General features: G+C 46.2%; 1 protein-coding gene across 1 annotated transcript; it reads left to right on the top strand.

Annotated features, from left to right (window-relative positions):
- The first annotated feature begins 8,588 nt into the window (after positions 1–8,588).
- CMTR2 (cap methyltransferase 2) lies at positions 8,589–12,190 on the top strand. The gene has a single exon (XM_008919680.2). The coding sequence runs from the start codon at positions 8,607–8,609 to the stop codon at positions 10,899–10,901; it is 2,295 nt and encodes a 764-aa protein (XP_008917928.2). The 5' UTR covers positions 8,589–8,606; the 3' UTR covers positions 10,902–12,190.
- The last annotated feature ends 6,071 nt before the right edge of the window (positions 12,191–18,261 follow it).

Genomic DNA, 18,261 nt, shown 5'->3' with positions numbered 1-18,261 from the left:
CTCCTCCTGCCATCACTCAGGACTTCTTTGAAAGCCATTATTTGCTCCCATTAATTAAATTACAGAGCAATGTTAGGCCCATAACGTTGATTTTCCATACAGTTTGTTAGTATCAGCAGAGTTCTGATGCCCCCTGGATATGTTCCCTTCTTTAGCCTTAATCTGATTACGTTCATTAATCTGATTCTTTTTTGCAAAGCAGACAAGAGAGATCAGACAGCCTGAGAGCTCTTCCCAATTTGTCCTCGTCTAAGACAATCTCCTTCCTAGCTTGGATTTACATGGAAAACAGGATTATCAAAAAGGGACCATTTTATCTATCTTTCTGCAGTGTCTGGTATTCAACAGCAACAAAAATTAACTTGAGTTTTAACCTGTAATGCTGCATTGGCTGGACAAGGACGAGATAAAGATTCACCCTGCTAGGAAAAAATTAATTTGAGCACTGAGGGCATTCATGCCAATTAGACTGCAGGGAGTACTCCAGAGCAGATCTATCCAGAAAAATAAGCTATTGAATAGATTGCATAATCCTGAAAAAAGTATTGACGGTCTTCTGTCCTGAAAGAATCTCACTCATCTCTTTCTGTATGTATGTGTCTGCAGCAATTTGTATCTGTAATCCTGATTTTACTGACTTGGCTGTCGTTCAAGCCCTGCTTCTGTAGCTAGAACTTCAACTGCTACAGGATGCAGACACAATCACCTGAAATCATTTTCTAACACTGCTTTACATTCCTACAGCAATTTCTATCTAAAGAAGTGTCGTGAAGTATTTTGCAAGCATTTCATCAAAACATTTAATTAATGCTTTAGGGTAAGTCTCCCACTTCCCTGTGTGCTGACATTATCACAGCATCAAATTACTTTGCAGTCTTCTCACCCATACTACACATCACTCCTTTGGGAAGGGGAACATGAACAGGGTGTCTACACAGTGGGGACAACCCTGGTTAGCCCAGTCCAGAAGAAAATATCCCCCCAAAGCCCTACAGGCATTACCATACCCTTACAGGTGCAGTGCTCAACTGCCTAGGGGAATTTTTCCCAATTCCTTTCATCCTTAGAAAAGCCAGGATTCTGCCTCCGTGTTTTGGAGGAAGGTGAACTGGACAAAGCTTTGAAAGATTTTGCTTTTCTGCTGACTACCAAAAGCACAGGTTCCAGGTTTGATTAAGAAAAATCACTAAATGCCAAGAACTAATCAGCTGTGTTTTTGCAGCAATTTGGAAACTCTTCGTTTGGGAAACTCATCACTGTTTGTACACTGATTAGCCTGGACAGCCACTGGAGTGTCACCAGCCACAGGAAAGTTAAATGAAATCAAATTATAAGCCAGAAAAAGTTATTCCCCTACAGACCATTGTAACAGAAACCTCTAGCAAGATCTGCTGGAAGTGGTGCCCGTGCTGCTCACTGTTAAGTGGACAGAAAAGACACCTCTGACCAGAGTGGATGCAGCAAAGGGATGGCCAAGGGAACAGAAAAGCAGACATTCAAAGAGCTTGTCATGGTTAGCTGAGCCAAATAAGAGCAAAGCAATGCTCTGATGACAGCCTGAAAATGTTGCCATGGAGGCAGGAGAGATACAGAAACTTAAGACAGGCAGCGGGAAGCCAGGGAGATGCGTGTTCAGTTAGGCAAGACGTCAGAAAAAAGCTTCCAGCCGCCCAAAATGTGCAGCCCTGAACAGCCCTCCTGTGAGGGCAGTGAGGAAATGGCTTTTAGGGCAGAGATCAGTTAATGTAAAGGGTTTCATGATGTTTACTGGCAGGGAAGCAGACACAGCACTCACAAATTGTAAGCCAGTTCTGTAAAAACTCACCGTCTTTATAAGACTCAGGCAGAAAGAGAAAGCAACTTGATGAAACCTGTGAATAAATGATACCACAGAAAACAGTAAAAGAGCAGAGATGCCTTAATACCAGCCAACACTTCCATCTTCCAGCCCTAGAAGAAGTGTCAAACAGCAAAGGATAAGGCTGGGGTTGTGGCCATGGGGGTTTGCAGAAGCAAAGGCACCTGTGTCAAGGAATTCAGTGAGAAAAGGTATAAAAAGGACCTTTTGGGGATTTGAGGGAAAGGAGTTGTACTTTCTGAAGGGATAAAACCGGCACAAGGGATCAGCAGTATGTCAGGCTTGGGATGAATGGATGGGCTTTTTGCTTTGGAAGTGCTTTGAGGCAGGCAGAAAATCAGAGAGCTCAGGGGAAAGTGTGGTGGATGACTGAAACAACACTTTAGTGAGGATAAGTGGAAAAGAAACCACAGATCCTGGCAGACTAGAGGCTACAAAAGGCCAGGTACCCCTCTGGCCCACAATAAACAGAAATAACTTGAAAAGAACTAAAAATTCTAAGGAATAAGGAAGAAATGCTTTCAGGCCTGCCACAGAAGAAAACAATTCTCAGACAGTTAAATGACACTACACAGTAGTGTATCACTAAAGATTCTTGAAAACAGATATATTCCCCTATTCAACAGAGGTAAATACAGTTCATATTTTGGCATCACAGCCAGCTGTTGGCCTGGGGCTCCAATGTGCTTCTCCATAGGAAGAATATGACTTCTCCCTGGGGAGGACACTTACTCCTATCAGAACAGTAGAGGACCAAGGTTCATCCTGCTCTGTGATCTGATTTTCTCTTCACTAATCAGTCATACTTTCACACTATGGAACTGGATGCCAGACCTTTCACCAGGCCCCAGGACCATGTTCCCATTTCTCCAAAAGCCCTCCTTGGAAAACGCTGCTTTCTGGAGGTCAGTAGGTGAACAGAGCACCATTTGTAGCCACGGTCTGTCAGGATGTATTTGTGCTGTTCCAACAGGATCAATGCTTCCTCATTATCTCATTTGTGGAGCAATAATGCCACATTATTGAAAAGTCTATAGGTTTTCCTTTTCATCTCACTGATTTTTTGTTTAAATAAGCAAAGGTTAGACAAGTGTAGATCATTTCACTAATTGTCTATATTAGATGTAGTTTACTGAAGTCTCCCAACTCACTTTCCCTGTAGCAGATAGTGGCTGCAATTCTTCCAGGGAGGAAAATGAAATGTAGATCTGTCTGACTTTGGACTGCAGGCCAGGAGCAGAACAAGAATGACCCTTACAGAGCAGTCCCCAAGGTCATGCAAAGCTGCATTAAGGGCAACCAGCCATCCCAGCATTGTGCACCACAGATGACAGTGCTGTTATTTAGACACTGCACTGGCAAAGTTTAGGCACTGAATTAGCAATAAATCTAATCACAGTCATGCACATAATCACTGTGGATGATTCTTCTCCCACCTGACTGAGAGCCTTCTCCTGACTGCTCTACCACACCAATGCTATCCCAAAATTACATGGGTTTGGGGCTGATCTTTAGAAGCAGGGTGAGAAGTATGGAATGTCCTACAGAATCTATGGATTTTCTGCCAAGGCTCACTGTAGTCTTCCCAGAGGACTTCCTGCACATCCAGTATGATTGAAAGAGCTCCCAAATGCTCCAGTAACACTCCTCATCTCCATCACATAGTATAATTACACAAGGAAAAAGAAAAAAGTCAGAGGCATAAACAAGAGGATGCTGTTCTTAATGAGATGTTTAACTGCCCAGTATTCCCTCAAAGGCAGATGCTTCCATCCGGGGCTGTTGGTGCCACAGCTGTGCACAAAGGTTATGGTCTGACTGGGAAAAGATCAGCTGTCAATCAGCTGGTAAAGATTAGGTCCACAAAAGCAGGACTAATCCATGAATAAAGTGCTATGTTCCCATTTTCAGTGTCCTACATGGACAAAACCCCCAAAAAGGTATTATTATGCATAAGACAAGCATCTACTCAGATTTGTGCTTTAACTTGAAGAGATTTCAGAAAACACAGGAGGACTCTGAAGCTCACAAGCTGAGTTAAAGGTTTAATTTCAGAAAAAGTATCACATTTTTCTTAAGTGTGCTGTTCAATCACATTTATTTTAGCTAGGGCTCTTGTACTGTCACATGCCCAGTGACGAATTGCTCTCTCCTCTGTTTTGGAAGAGCCTTATCTTCAGCAGTCCAGGAGACTGACACTGAAAAGCTGCAAACTACAGTAAAAGCCTAGCAGGGTAGGACTGAAAAGGTCAAAGTCTTTCTTACACACCACTTTCCCCTACGAGCTGAATAGTAGTTTTCCTGTCGGTAGCGTTATCCAAACGCTTAAGAACCCGAGAACACGTGACAAGGTGATTTAAGTGTTTAAGAAGAAATTAAAAAGAATCAGCCCTTAAGCTGAACGATTTAATTACCCCTGGCCCACAGAAGTCAGTTAGTGCAAGTCTGGTGCCTGGTGTGTGAGCACACAGGAATTACAAAAGGAAGGTCACTGAAACATCACAGCACCACTGCAGGTACCAGAGGGAAAGCCAAAAGTAAAGGAAAGCTCTGTTCAGGATTTTACTACAAACAGAAGACACAAATGTTTCAGGTGTACCACATTCTCATTAACTTTAAATTCTCATGAGCTTAAAGATAAGATTTTAGCAATGCCATTACCGAGTGCCCTGAGCAATAAAAGAGACCACACCCCCAGCTCCCCACCTCACCAGCTGCTCACCTGCTTTCATTCATTTGCCCCAGCTCTCCCTTACACAGCCAAACACCTTGATTGATTACAAGTGATTTTCAAACAGGCCAGTCAAAGGGTGAAGAGGTGTTGCAGACATAGAAATCTTCCATCTGCACCTCAACTCCTTCTCATTAGGTAAAGCTTCTGGTGAAGTAGCCAGTACCTTTTGGTTACACTCCTTATTAGGGGTCAATAGGAGAGTTTTAGCTTTAAAAAATACATTATCTTATCTTTTTTTTTTCTCCAAGGGATTACAAGAGTTTTAGTCCTGTATTCCTTTTCCTGTATTCCTGTGGGCTTTTTCTATACTTATGGTTCTTTCTATTTTGTAGTACTATTGCTTCATTTTCGAAAATAGGCAAGTAGCTTAAAAGAAAAGAGAGACACTGTGTGGTTATAGATTTCTTACTTTAATATATTAGTTCTTTTATTACCTAGAGCAGGAGAAAAGATCACTTACCTATACAATATTATATCCTTAAAATGGACATGTCAGGGGGGTTTTTTCCAATTACCGGGCTTTTAGCAAAATTTTTCCAATTACCAGGCTTTTAGCAAAATTTTCCCAAGTCATATCATCAATTGTGGAGTTCTTTGTAGTCACGGCACTGAATTTCTGTACCAAAACTACTTCTGGCTTAGGGCTCGATTGAGCTTCGTGAAGAAGAAGTATGTGAGAGTGCAAAAGTCAATAGCAGGAAGCCTGGCATTGAAGCCAAAGGATTTCTGCTTACTCATGCTCCAGTGTTGGCTGTTTGTTCCCAAACGGGCTGGCAATGCCTCGTTCCTGAACCTGCATATAGGAAAATCCCCACAATATTTAAAGTCTTGGGAGCAACTTGCACCTGCTGTCTGCTGTAATAATGAATCTGCTTTGACCTTCCTGCCTCTGTGTGCAGATTACATGCTGTTTTACTGTCTAAAAAGTACCTGTGTGTTTCCAGGGTTGCTGCAATGGATGCTTGATGATGCTCATTATGGATCTGTTAATATTTCAAGGCTCATGGCTCATGCTAAACCAAGCTGGGTGTAACCAGTCTCCTGAGGATTTAGAAGGGGCACCAAAGTGGGTTATTATGTGAAGAGTCTTCTTAAGTACCTGCCTTGTGGGTTACAGAGGCCCAATCGAGCTCTGGAGGAGCATCACTGCCGGCTCTGGAGGCGCAGGCCGGGCTGCAGACCCAGGGTGTGCTGAGCCGGGGCCTCTGCAGGGCTGGGAGATGAAGGAAGGAGTTTGGTTCAGGCTCTGCTCCCCGGACAGCCCTGCAGGGCCTGAGCCCCCAGGGCGCTGAGCCCCGGCCCTCCCTGCCCAGCACATCCCAACCCCGCTTCCCTCCCGCCTTCTCCCCGAGCCACCCGGTAAGTGCTGGGGGAATAACTCCTGGCAGCGCTCCCCGTCCTGCCGGGCTGCCCCACTGCGGGGAGGCGGCTCCTCCGCTCCCCCTTTCCCCGACGAAGCAGCCCCTCTTTAGCTCCTGAGAAGGAAACGGCCTCCACCTCCGCGCTGCCTCCTGCCCTGCCCGGGGCCGCCCTCACCCTCCGCCCGCAGCGCCCCGAGCCTCCCACCGCGCTCATGGCCGAGGCCCCGGCGGCCAGCCCTCACCGCCCGGCCGGGGCGGTGCCGCGGCGCCCCGAGCAGCGGAGGGAGGTGAGGGAGTGCGGGGCCGGCGGGGGCGGGCGAGGGGCCGGGCCGGGCCGGGCCTGTAGGTAAGAGCCGGGCGGCTCCGGGGCCGCGCTGCAGCCGCGCCTCAGCGTAGCGAGCGGCGGCGCGGGGAGGGCGGCTGGGGCGGGCGGGCGCTACGAGCGGCCGGGGCGGAGGGATCGGAGGGACGGGCGGCCGGGCCGGGGCCGCGGCCGAGCGCGGCGGATGGTGAGGAGCGTGCGGGGAGCGCAGAGCACAGCGCCGGTCGGGGCGCGGGCAGTGTGTGTGTTGATTGTGTGTGTGTGGTGTGTTTGTGTGTGTGTGTGTTGTGTGTGCATGGTGTGTTGTGTGATGTGTGTGTGTGTGTGTGTGTGTGTGTGTGTGTGTGTGTGTGTGAGGGGGGGAGCTGGAAATGATGATGGAAAAGCAGGATTGTTTTTGTCATGCGCTGGCACAGCCTGGTTAGGGATTTAGGGATGAGCTTGTTGGTGCTGTGGCTGGAGTAGCTCTGGGACAGGCTGAGGGAGCTGGGGTGGTTCAGCCTGGAGGGGGCTCTGGAGAGACCGTAGAGCCCCTTCCAGTGCTAAAAGGTTTACAGTAAGGAGGGAGAGTGACTTTTTACACGGGCAGGGGGGAAAGCTTTTAAAGAGGAGAGATGTAGATCATATGTTAGGAAGAAATCCTTCCCTGTGAGGGTGGTGAGGCCCTGGCACAGGTTGCCCAGAGAAGCTGTGGCTGCCCCATCCCTGGAAGTGTTCAAGGTCAGGTCGGAGTGATCTGGTGTAGTGGAAGGTGTCCCTGCTCATGGCAGGGGGTTGGAATGAGATAACCTCTAAGGTCCCCTCCAACCCAAGCCTTTTCTCTGATTTCCTGGGGTGAGCTGTAATTAAAAGCCTCATAGTTGGTGTTTAAAATGAAGGGAAACTAGCCCAGGACACAGGAGTCTCTGTGTTTCCCTGAGTATCCCTCTCCTCTCCAGCACATGCTGTGAGAAAGGATGAGATTGAAGCCAGAGTACATTTGTGCAAAGGACAGTGAAACTAAACCTGCTCATTGAAAGGCCTTGAAGAGAGAAAACCTCAGCCGTGTGTGTGACCACGTGTCTCTCTCCAGAGGGCTGATGGTGATGAGGGGAGACGGCCATGGCCATGGCCTGAGATGCCACGTGGGTTCGAGGGGAAGAGCAAAGTGTTGAGGTTGGCCATTCTTTGTGCTGTTTGCTTCCAAAGTTTCTCAACTCTTTCAATTTTAATCCAGTAGTTTTTCTCACCCAGCTATTTCATAACACGTTAAGATGATTATATTTTGCTTTTGAAGGGAAGGGGGTGGTTGAAATGATACGCAGAGAGGTTTCCTGTCTCTGGTGGTAATTTTGATAAAATTATTTTGCTTAAATGAACATTTTAGTTTGGAATAAATTGCTGGCTGGCTGGTTTCTGGTTAGTGACTGTCACTTGTGCCGTGTGTGCTTTGTGCTGGGCGCTGGAGCAGATGGCAGCAGCCTTGTTGGCTCTGTGCAGTGTGCTTGTGTTCGTCTGCTTTTATCCACTCGCAGCACAACACTTGGCACTACTTTCTTCTTCAACATCAAGCACATGTTCACATTGACCACAGCTGCAAACAGCTCTCCTCTCACTTCGGATTTATCACAGTTTTTTCAGTTAGAAAAGGGAGGCATAAGGGTTTGCAGGGGCCTGGCAGAGAGCTGTGATGCTGAGCACAAAAAAAGGGGCTTTGCTCACAGGCTGGTGTCCCACCTCCCCCCAGGGCCTCTTCAGCTGAGGGACTGTGCTGGAGGGTGCCAGTGAGGGCTTTCCCAGCGTCACACGGGGTCTGGTGGAAGAGATGGGAGGGTTATTCCCTGTTGGGGAACTGGGAGAGCAGCAGCTGTGCTCCCTTTCAAAGGAAGCCTTTCCTTGTGGCTCCCCACCTTCCATACTTTGACCTCTCAGATAAATACTGCTATGAACAGATTAAAAGATTTCTGGGCCACTTGTTTAATTTGTAGAGCTTGTGGTGTGTTCTCTTTTGTGACTGAGAGAGGTGTTTGTATGTAAGTGTTTAGACACACACAGTGGAGTCAGTGAAGGGCCAAAGCAGCAGCAAACTCTTCTTCCCTTGCTGTTTAAATAGCAAGAAGGGCAACTGAACTGGTGAACTTCCTGAGTTCCAAATGGCCTTATTCAGGGTAGCCCTCATTTCTTTTCCTCATTGGTGCATGATTCTGTGGAGCATTTCTCTCCCGTTCTGGAATACCAAGGTTAAGCAGGAGACATTTTTATTTTTTATGAAAAACTTTGCCTATTTCTATAACCTGTATGATTGGAATTTCTTCTCCCCTGCTGTTTTCCAGGTTGTGAATCCATCCAAGAATGGACAAATGTAAGCAGCCTTATGTTGACCAGAAGACAAACCTTGAAAAGTTCAGTCCTGAAGTTCTTTCTGAAATTGAGAAGCTCTTTGCAAAGAAGTTTACTTACACTGAGCCAGTGAATAATGAATGGAAGCTGCCAGATGCCAGCAATGTTTTTACATGTGATCACAAGGAATTTCACTCGCTCCTGGCTCTGAAGGACTCAATGAATGAAGTGAAGAACCAGCTGAGTGATAAGAACCTGGAGGACTGGCATCGGCACACCTCCTTTACCAATAAAGCAGGGAAAATAATATCTCACGTGAGGAAGTCTGTGAATGCTGAGCTGTGTACCCAGGCGTGGTGCAAATTTCATGAGATCCTGTGCACTTTTCTTCTTCTCCCAGAAGAAGCTCTCCAGGAGGGAGAACTGAATTCTGTCCACCTCTGTGAAGCACCTGGAGCTTTCATAGCCAGTCTCAATCACTACTTGAAGTCCCACCATGTCCCTTGCCACTGGAATTGGGTAGCTAATACTCTAAACCCATACCATGAAGCCAATGACACGCTTATGATGATCATGGACGACCGTCTGATAGCAAATACGTTGCCTTGGTGGTACTTTGGCCCAGATAACACTGGGGATGTGATGACATTAAGACATCTGTCAGGACTGCAGAACTTTGTGAGCAGCATGACCACAGTTCACTTGGTGACTGCTGATGGCAGCTTTGATTGCCAGGGAAATCCGGGTGAGCAGGAAGCTCTGGTCTCACCCCTTCTGTACTGTGAAACAGTCACTGCTCTGATGATCCTGGGCACTGGAGGATCCTTCGTTCTGAAGATGTTCACCCTGTTTGAACACTGTTCTGTCAACCTGCTCTTTCTGCTAAACTGCTCTTTCGAGGAGGTCCATGTCTTTAAGCCAGCCACTAGCAAAGCTGGAAACTCAGAGGCCTATGTGGTTTGTCTGCGTTATTTGGGCAGGGAGAGCCTCCATCTGCTGCTTCCTAAAATGACACAGAACTTTGGAACAGAAGTGGTCAACAAAGCCCTTTTTCCCCAGCATGCACTACCGGAATCTTTCCTTAAAACACATGAAGAGTGTTGCATGTTCTTCCACAAGTGCCAGGTAGAGACTATCTCTGAGAACATCCGTCTCTTTGAGCGCATGGAAGAAGCAGAGCAGATCAAACTGAACGAGTTAAGAGACTGTGCAGCACAGTTCTTCATGCAAAGGTTTTGTATGAAACCCATTGCCAGAAAAAACTGGCTTGTCAAGAAATCTCAGGCTGGTTGCAGCATGAATGCAAAGTGGTTTGGGCAAAGAAACAAATATTTTAGTACATACAATGAAAGGAAGATGATGGAAACCTTGACCTGGAATGATAAAGTGGCAAAGGGCTATTTTAATCACTTGGCTGAAGAACATAGTTCAAATAATGCTGGGAACATGTGCATCCTGGAAGGATCACCTTCTAACCTCGAATGTAGCTTGTGGTACATTTTGGAAGGAAAAAGACTACCAGTGGTAAAATGTTCCCCGTTTTGTGATGGTCAAGTCTTGGAAAGTCTCAGTGAAGCTGTGAAGAAGGTGGGTGGGGGGAAGCTGAAGAGCAGAGCAGTGCTGCAGCCTTGTCACTCCTGTGAAGTTCTTCCCGGGGAACTGATACTGGCGAAAGTGTCTGATCTTTCCAGGTGTCATCAGGACGCCCTAAATGAAAGTTGTAGTGACCAATTCAAGTGCCTTGTGGTGGGCTTTCCCTCCCTCTGTGGTACAGAGAGCCGGCCCAGGATGGAGGTAAAGCCCGTGGACTCGGCCACGCTGCTGACTTTCAGCCTCTCCTCGCTTTATGACGGAGAACCCCAGTACCAGCAGCAGCTTCTGGAGTGTGTTCTGCGTTCCCTGAGCCAGCTTACGACAGGAGACGCGTTGGTTTTGCCTCTCCTCTCCTGCCTGACGCGCTTCACAGCCGGGCTGGTGTTCATCCTGCACTGCTGTTTCAGAGGAGTCACGTTCGCGTGTCCCACCTCGCGGGAGCCCCTGAGACCCGGCGCCGCCCTGCTGTGTGTTGGGTACCGGGGCCTCCCCGCTCCGGTTCTCCAATATCTGCAGCAGCTGAATACCCTGATGAGCTCTTTACTGGACACAGACTCCCCCCAGCAGGTCCTGCAGTTCGTGCCCATGGAGGTTCTCCTCCAGGGCAAGCTGTTGGAGTTCCTGTGGGATTTAAACACGGCCATCGCAAAGAGACAGCTCCACCTGATTGTGCAAGCTCAGCAGCAGCAAACAACTGGGAACATTTCACTTTGAAGTCATTCCAGAACTGGGCGGGTTGCTGCTGCTAGACCTGGTTTCACAGGCAGGCAGAAGGTGTTAAAAACGTTGTTAATGGGAAGGCAGTGTTACTGTAAAACCTTGGTGTGACATTGGGAGTGCTGGGAAGATGTTTTGAACTATCAGTCCCACTTGCACTATATTGTCCATGTGGAAAGTAGGAGAAAGGAAAACCAGACCTTGATTTCTGGCCACTGAGCTGGGTGCTTTAGGATGCAGGATAACATGGAGTCCTTGAATCAGTGAAAGCAAGGGCTGACCAGTGAGCTGGAGCCTCAGAGCCTCCTGTTACCATCCCTAAAAACTGTCTTTTGACATCCCTTTCATTTACAGCTGGTTTAATTCTTAATGATGAAGTGGGGGAAGTCCTGTGTAACCTCCCTTACCATTCTGGGTAGTATGGAATTATGGTGTTTTATCAGTACTTGTCCCTGTTTCTCATTTTTAAACAAGAGCCTCTGAATTTCACCTCGTAGCCTTTGAGTATCAGCCTCTTTTTTAGCACTTCAGCAACTGAGAACTGAGATTATCAGACTTTGGCAAGGGAAATTTTAATGGTTTCTCCATCTCATTCCCGCAACTGTTTTGTCAATGCCATGCTGATATCCTTAGTTCCAGTTCTTTGTGCACTTCAGTCACTTGACAGAAGGATCAAATGGAGCTGTTTATGCCAGAGAAGCTCTCAGCCTCTGGCTGTTCATTGCCTGCTCTTCAGGCAATAATTTGAATTGCCATCGAGCCCTCTCTTGTGACTCCTTATGGGTCCAAAGCTGAGCTCAAGTCTTAAGAATGAAATTTGCTAAAAGAATTAGCCAGTGGCTGTAGACACTTACCACTTATAACAAGTGGAACCTTTAGGAGACATTTAAATGCAGGAAACTTTTCCACCAGCCAGGAGAGGCTCATATAACATGTGGTTGATGGGATTTGCCAGACTTTCCTTGCTAAAAATCTTTAAAACAAAGACTTTGAGGCGTAACCACCTGAACAAACAGTTCACCAGTTGTGTGCTGCCTTTCTTGTACACGTGGGTGTTCATGTTTGCACGTGTGGGAACCCTTGGGGTTGTACAGTTGTGAAGCTTTTGGATTGTAACTAATCCATGTGTGCTTTTGGTTTGAAGGATGCATATTTTTTTTTTTTTAAGTAGAAGAAAGGATGTTGATTTACGTGGCTGTTGCATATTTTCGTTTTGTCTGCAAATGGTCAAAGTGTTAAAAGACCTTTTTTTTTAAAAAAAAGAAAGGAAAATAAATGTTATTTGGAGAAAATAAAGTCTTTTATTTTAAGTTTTCAGTGTTGCTGTTTACGTGTTGCTTTACCAAACATGGAACAAAACAATGAAGTGCAGTAGGGGGAAGTCTGGGGAGGTTTAATATTCCCTTTTTTTTTTTTTTTGAGCCAGGTTTTCCTCATCTTGCCACTTAGATCCACCCTTAATGAGTGAGGGGTGCTGGGGCAGGGGAGCAGCCTGCTCAGCAGGGTGGTCTTCGGTTCTCACTGTCTTTACCTTTGCAGTTCAACAGCTCAGAAAGATTCCAGCTGCAGACATGGTCAAAGCAGCGTAGGAGGCCTGGCCACAGTTCCCTTGGCCTTGTCACTGAGCCTTGCAGTCCCTCAGTGTGGCTGCTGTAACCTACTTTTAACAGCAAGGATTTTGTCTTCAGGATCTTCATTTTCTCCCGGCTATGACAGCTGCTTTGGTAGGACAAGCCTGTCAAACACTGTGCTTTTGTCTGCAAAGTCTATTATTAATCCTTATCCAAATGTTTTCATCCTAATTGCTTGCCTTCACTGAGTGGTATGATTAAGAAAAAGCTGTGTGCCTTATTCCTCAGGGCTGGCTCTGCTGCACTGCCAGGGATTCCTTGGGTTGGCTGTCCTGCTTTGTCTGGAGACCTGCTTGCTAACTAACTTTAATTGCAATTATTAATGCTAATATGTTTTTCTCATTGCCTTTCTCTTTGAGAGCGAGCACCAAACTAGAGAGCTGGGGAAGATCATTCTGTGTCCTGGAGGTGTGAGACAACACAGGAAATGGATGCTGTTCCCATACTTCCTTTCCTTACAGCTGGTAGGTGTTTGTTGGGAAAATGTTGAAACAAGAAGAGGAGTTGAATGGATGCTGAACTGCAGGACGGTGTTGCCTCACTTGGTTTTAGTGAAGCTCCAGACTGTCAGCATTGGCTGTTAGTGTCAAAATGTACTTCAGGGGACATGAGGGCTTTGGAAGTGTCCTTGAAATAGGAGGCAGGGATGGAAGAGCCTGTTAGGGGGATTGTCAGGTTGATTTTGGTGGAAATATTGTTTAATGTGCTTTTACTGAATTATAGGGAAATGTAAATGCTTAGAATTGTATTCAGGCTTATAAACAGTTCTATGAAATATTTGCATTCCCAGTATAACAGTATAAAAACAGTGCCTAAAGACATATGAAATGGCAGATTAGAAAGGAAAGGGAAAATGTGGATGTCTTTATTTTGCTGCTACAGACCTTAAAAGCTGCATATGTGGCTTCTTCAGGCCTTAAAGTCAATTTATACACTACATTATTTAGATTATGTATCTTATTTGAATTTTGATAGAACTTAATATGCTAGCATGCCTGCCAGTTTTTGAGTTTAAATTGCTGGTGTTGAAAGCAAAGCCAAAGCACTGAGCCCAAAGCAAATTTGCTCTCTCCCTGGCTGAACAGCTATTTAACAAATTCCCTTTTTCTGTGTTGTGTCAGGTCCTCAGTGTACCCCATCAAGAGCGAGGAGGTGGAATTTTACCTGTAATACAACTCACACTAGTGCACCGCAGTTAGTGGCTCCTTTTATTAAAACAATAATATGAAATGCTTTATTAAAACAATATTTTTTCCTCCCTGGGAAACCTGAAAGCATTTACTGAAGTGCATCTTTATGGTGCTCCACTGAATGAGGACGGCTCGCTTGTTAGAGAATTGATTTATCTAAATTGGGGGATAGCAGGGAGAAGTGCCTGTCACTTGTGGGCGAATTGATTTGTTTAGATTGGGGGATAGCAGGGTGAAAGTGAATCAATATTCAAAACTGATTTGTTGCTGAAGCCAGAGATCATTATCTGCGTATCAGAGAGATGAATGGGCAAATGCTGCCTGATACAAGTGGAAGCTCATGCCGAGGTACCCCCAGGTCCTGAGCTGTCAGCTACCTGTGCCTCAAAACAATGACCCCGTAGCCAGTTGGTAATGAAACCTCAATTACGACTAAGAAATGAAGGGGCTGTGGTGAAGTGCCTTAATTTAAGTCTCTCGAGTGAGAAGGTGAGTAAATACTTGCTTCATAATCAATTGACTGCCCCGGGTGGATGACAGAGCACAACTCGACACCAGTTGAGTTGAAATGTAATGAAATCTGTCGTGGGGTCACAATTAAACCCACCTCCAAAGTGGCTGCTGAGGAGCTACACGTCCCCTCAGATAATTATGTGCTCTGACAGGCGAGTGTTCGGCGGAGGAGTGTGGGGACGTCAGAGCCACGGGAGCCCTCGGAGCAGCTCCGTGCCTGGAGAAGGCTCCCTGCCTTCACTCCTGCAGCAGTGCTGATGGTGCCCAGCCCTGCAGCTGGAGCCAGCCACGCTGCCAGCTGTGTGGGCAGCGTGAAGAGCCCTGCATGGAGTAGATCAGTAGCACAGGATCTGCTTGGGATTAGTGCACTTAGGAGTCCTGGCTGGCGGGAATGCTGACGGAGGCTTGTCGTTGCACCTGAAAACCATGTAGCAGCTCTGCATCTCTTAGAACACTGAGTGTTAGCAGCAGCTGGAAGGGACCTGGATCCACCTAATGTATTGGGAGTGAAGGGAGAGCTACTTCAAAAACTTCCCTCTGCACTTTGGGAACACTGGAGAGGCTGCTCCCCACCTAGGGTGAGCTTGCACTTTGTGTGGAAACGCCAGGGTAAGCTGGTGTTTAATAACTGTCAGCACTATGGCCTTAACTATAAATCAAAAAGTAATTGATTTCAGGGTGTTAATGAAATTTAGAGTTATGGAGAAGTTCAATTATGCCTAAGATGCACAGTTAATAGCACTGGCACTGAATAAAACCCAAATTAACTTTGTTTCCATTATGAAACAGGGTAGTATTCGCCCATAAATTTATATTCATATAAGTGGTTTGGCTCTTGATTATGTGACTAGCTTTGTGAAACTTCTGTACTTAAATACTGTTTTCAGACTTGGAAACCTGTTCAAAGCTCTGGATATTGTCCAGCTTTCAATTCCCAGCTGTATCATTGCTCTGTTGAGAAAACTTGAGGCCAGACTCTGACTGGACTTGCTCAGGGAGGAGTTTGAGTAGGAAGCGGATTAGCCTCGGATGGGGAATTCAGTCTCACTGTAGTTCCTCAGTGGGTTGCAGAGGGGACAGACAGGACAGGCACTGCTCCTTAGGCTGGATGCTGGGACTGGGGTTTGCCAAAGTGGAGCCAGAACTGAAGTTAAAAACGTCTTCTGACTGCCGTGGTACGATCCTGATGACAAACCGCGCTTGGCGAGGGGAGCAGCTGAGAATACTTATTTGTGTTTCAATAACTGACCTTACTCATCACATCACTCTTTGCAGTTTTGAAGTGACCTGAACCGTTCCCTGAAGGAAACAGTGACAGCAGCAATCTGAGGAGCATGAGTGGAAGTAATGAAGCAGTAATTAGCAATTAATGAAATGTGGTGAAACTTTTAACTGTGGCGCTGGCCTAGAGGTCTGGTGCTGGACTGAAGTAGTCCCTTGGAAATCTACAATTCTGAAGCTTAATTATCATAATTTCCTTTAGACACCATCTGCTCCTAGAGCCAACTTGTATATTTAGTTTTCCCCCTGAAGGTAGATGAGTTTTAAGGGCTGCATTTCTGTGGCTTTTCACAGCAGAGATTAAATTGAAGCTGGGAGAGAAGCATGGAGAATGAGATGGCCTTTGTGGCTGATGTGTCCTGCAGAGGCTGGAAGAGCCAGCAGGGTGTCAGAAAGGTGTTTGGATATAGAAGGAACTGAGAAACATGGGCAGAATCTTCTTGGTAGTTGGCAGAGGGGTATTGCCTTGTTTCCAGAGGGAGTATAAATCGAAATGCTGCTGTCTGTGTGCTTTTCTCTTCCCCTTCCCACCTCAAGCCCTTCTGAGCCATGTCTGGAAGATGACAAGGTCTTTCAGATACTGTGATAATGAAAGGCAAAGCCTTCTAAGGAAGTTACCACTGGGTTACTAACTGCAGGCAAACCCCAAAGTCAGAGGCCAGTGAGGCTCTTCTGAGGATGAGGGGGATGCACAGTGGAGGCTCTTTGCTCCTCAGATCCCTTGTCGTGTGTTGCTTTACCAGTCGTGTGATGATTTATTCCTTGCTAAGCACTGTAAAGTCAGCTAAAGCCAGGAGCCAAACTACATCACCACTCCTTGCTCTCCTAAAAATGAGCCTGAAAAATGGGCCAATCACGAAAACAAACAGCAGAACACCACCAAGCCTTCCCCTCAGCCCCCACCGTGTTAATCATTGATGGCAGGAGCTAAGAGCAAGTCAGGAGAGTCAGGTTAGGCTGAATTATCTTTTGGTTTCAGCTATAGGAGTGTCCTGTGGGCTTGAAGAGAGGAAAAACACTTTTCAAGCAGCAAAGGTGAGAAAATGGGACACGGGAATTTTGGAAGCTGTCAGTGCAATTTTGGACGTCACTCGTTCGCACTGAAGGCTTCTATTAAGGATTCTATTTTGTCTTGTGTAAATCAGTTTTAATTAATAGAGCAGATGCACCAACAATGCATCTGGAAATGAAATGGAGGAGAAAAGAAAAGAGGCAGCTGGTGCTAGTGGATGTAAATATTTGGTTTTTGGGAAGTGAAGCTCTGCAGAAACTTCAGGCTCCATTTCAAATTCAGAAGGCTGTTTCTTATGCCTGTGAAGATATATGGAGCAGAAAAAATTAACTAAACCATAATGCTTTGTTTGATTCCAGTGCATGTGATGTAAGTAGCCTAAGTTTTTGGAAGAGGGCCAACACATGAAATCCTGGTTCCTGCTGAAATATTAAGGCCTCGCCTCTGTTGATGCAAGATGCATTAATTCCAGAGGAGCTGTCTCTGTACCTAGAAGCCTTTCCAGGCCTCTGCAGCACAGTCCTGGTTTATGAGCATGGGCACATGGATGTGCTAATTTTTGGCCCACTAGAGCAGAGCAAGGTGCAGGGATGCTACTGAAGCAGGGGCTGACTGGCAAACCAGTGGAAGAGGTCTATGTATCTGAAAGCTGCTACTGGGGAGGTGTGGCAGGAATGTGTATGGACTCTGAGCTTCATGTGAAGCTGAGGGTTTAAAAAAAAAAAAGCAAGACATAAATTAGGGCTTTGCATGTTTTGATGGGAGTTCTGCTGTGTTATTTTTGAGGACTCTCAACTGCAGAACAATCTTTCAAATCTTCCTCACTTCCTTTCAGTATTGAACTTTTCATGAAATCCCAGACTATTCATGTTAGAATTTGGAGAGCTTTTTGTTCTCTTTTGTGGTTTTTTTTTTTTTGTTAATGCCTGTAACTGCTAAGAAGAATTTGAAAACACAAGCCTAAAAGCACAAAGTACCACAGCAATAATAGAAAGTAAAAAGCAAAGCAAATCCACTTCTAAAGCAAGTCATGTCTGGTGAGTGGTGATGTCCAACCTGGAACAGGCAGTGCTGGAGAAGGAAGGCAATAAGGAAGGGTTGATCCAGAGAAGATATTTTCTACTTGGTTAACTAGACAGTGGGGAAGGGAAGGATTCCTTGAAGTAGGAAAAGTGGTGGCACAAGTATTGTTAATGCTTACTGCAAGCTCTCTGAGGATGAGACAGACAGGATGCTTGCACCCAGCCTTGCCTGTATAAATTATGGTCTTGGGGTTTGTGCTGGGATGCTGAGAGTGCCCCACAGCAAGAGGGAACACCTCCAAGTGGCAGTACAGCTTGGAGGTGGGCAGGATCTGGATCAAGGTGAAGCTCCCGTCCTTAAGAATTGTGGAAGGAAGTTTGCAGAAGTGAGTCGTGCTGCTGCTGCTGAAGGGGTTGGGTTTTCCAGACCTGGGAGCAGATTATTGCCCTGTTTATACTGTGTTTGCATTGTGAAAGCTGGTGCACAGGAACGCCTTGCTGTCTGTCCCTTCTGTTTCAGAGCTCTGCTGTCAGCTGTTTAATACCCTGCTCTGGTTACTGTTGTCATTCTCCTGCTTTCCTTCATCCTTCATCCCTAATTGACCTTGGGGAGCAGCAGGAAGGTGGTGATGAAAATGTAATGGATTGGAAGAGGTAGCAGGACCACTGGCAGTGAGGGATTTGTCCAGTGTTCAGTCTTGCAGGTGA

This window comes from Manacus vitellinus, unplaced genomic scaffold, assembly GCF_001715985.3.
Source record: "Manacus vitellinus isolate BGI_N305 unplaced genomic scaffold, ASM171598v3 scaffold_10_pilon, whole genome shotgun sequence".
In the NCBI taxonomy this organism is placed as follows: Eukaryota; Metazoa; Chordata; class Aves; order Passeriformes; family Pipridae; genus Manacus; species Manacus vitellinus.
This window is presented reverse-complemented; position numbering and strand designations above follow the sequence as displayed.

Bases quoted from the DNA above. Each gene is read 5' to 3' on its own strand.
- CMTR2 (XM_008919680.2), top strand. From the start codon at position 8,607: ATGGACAAATGTAAGCAGCCTTATGTTGACCAGAAGACAAACCTTGAA.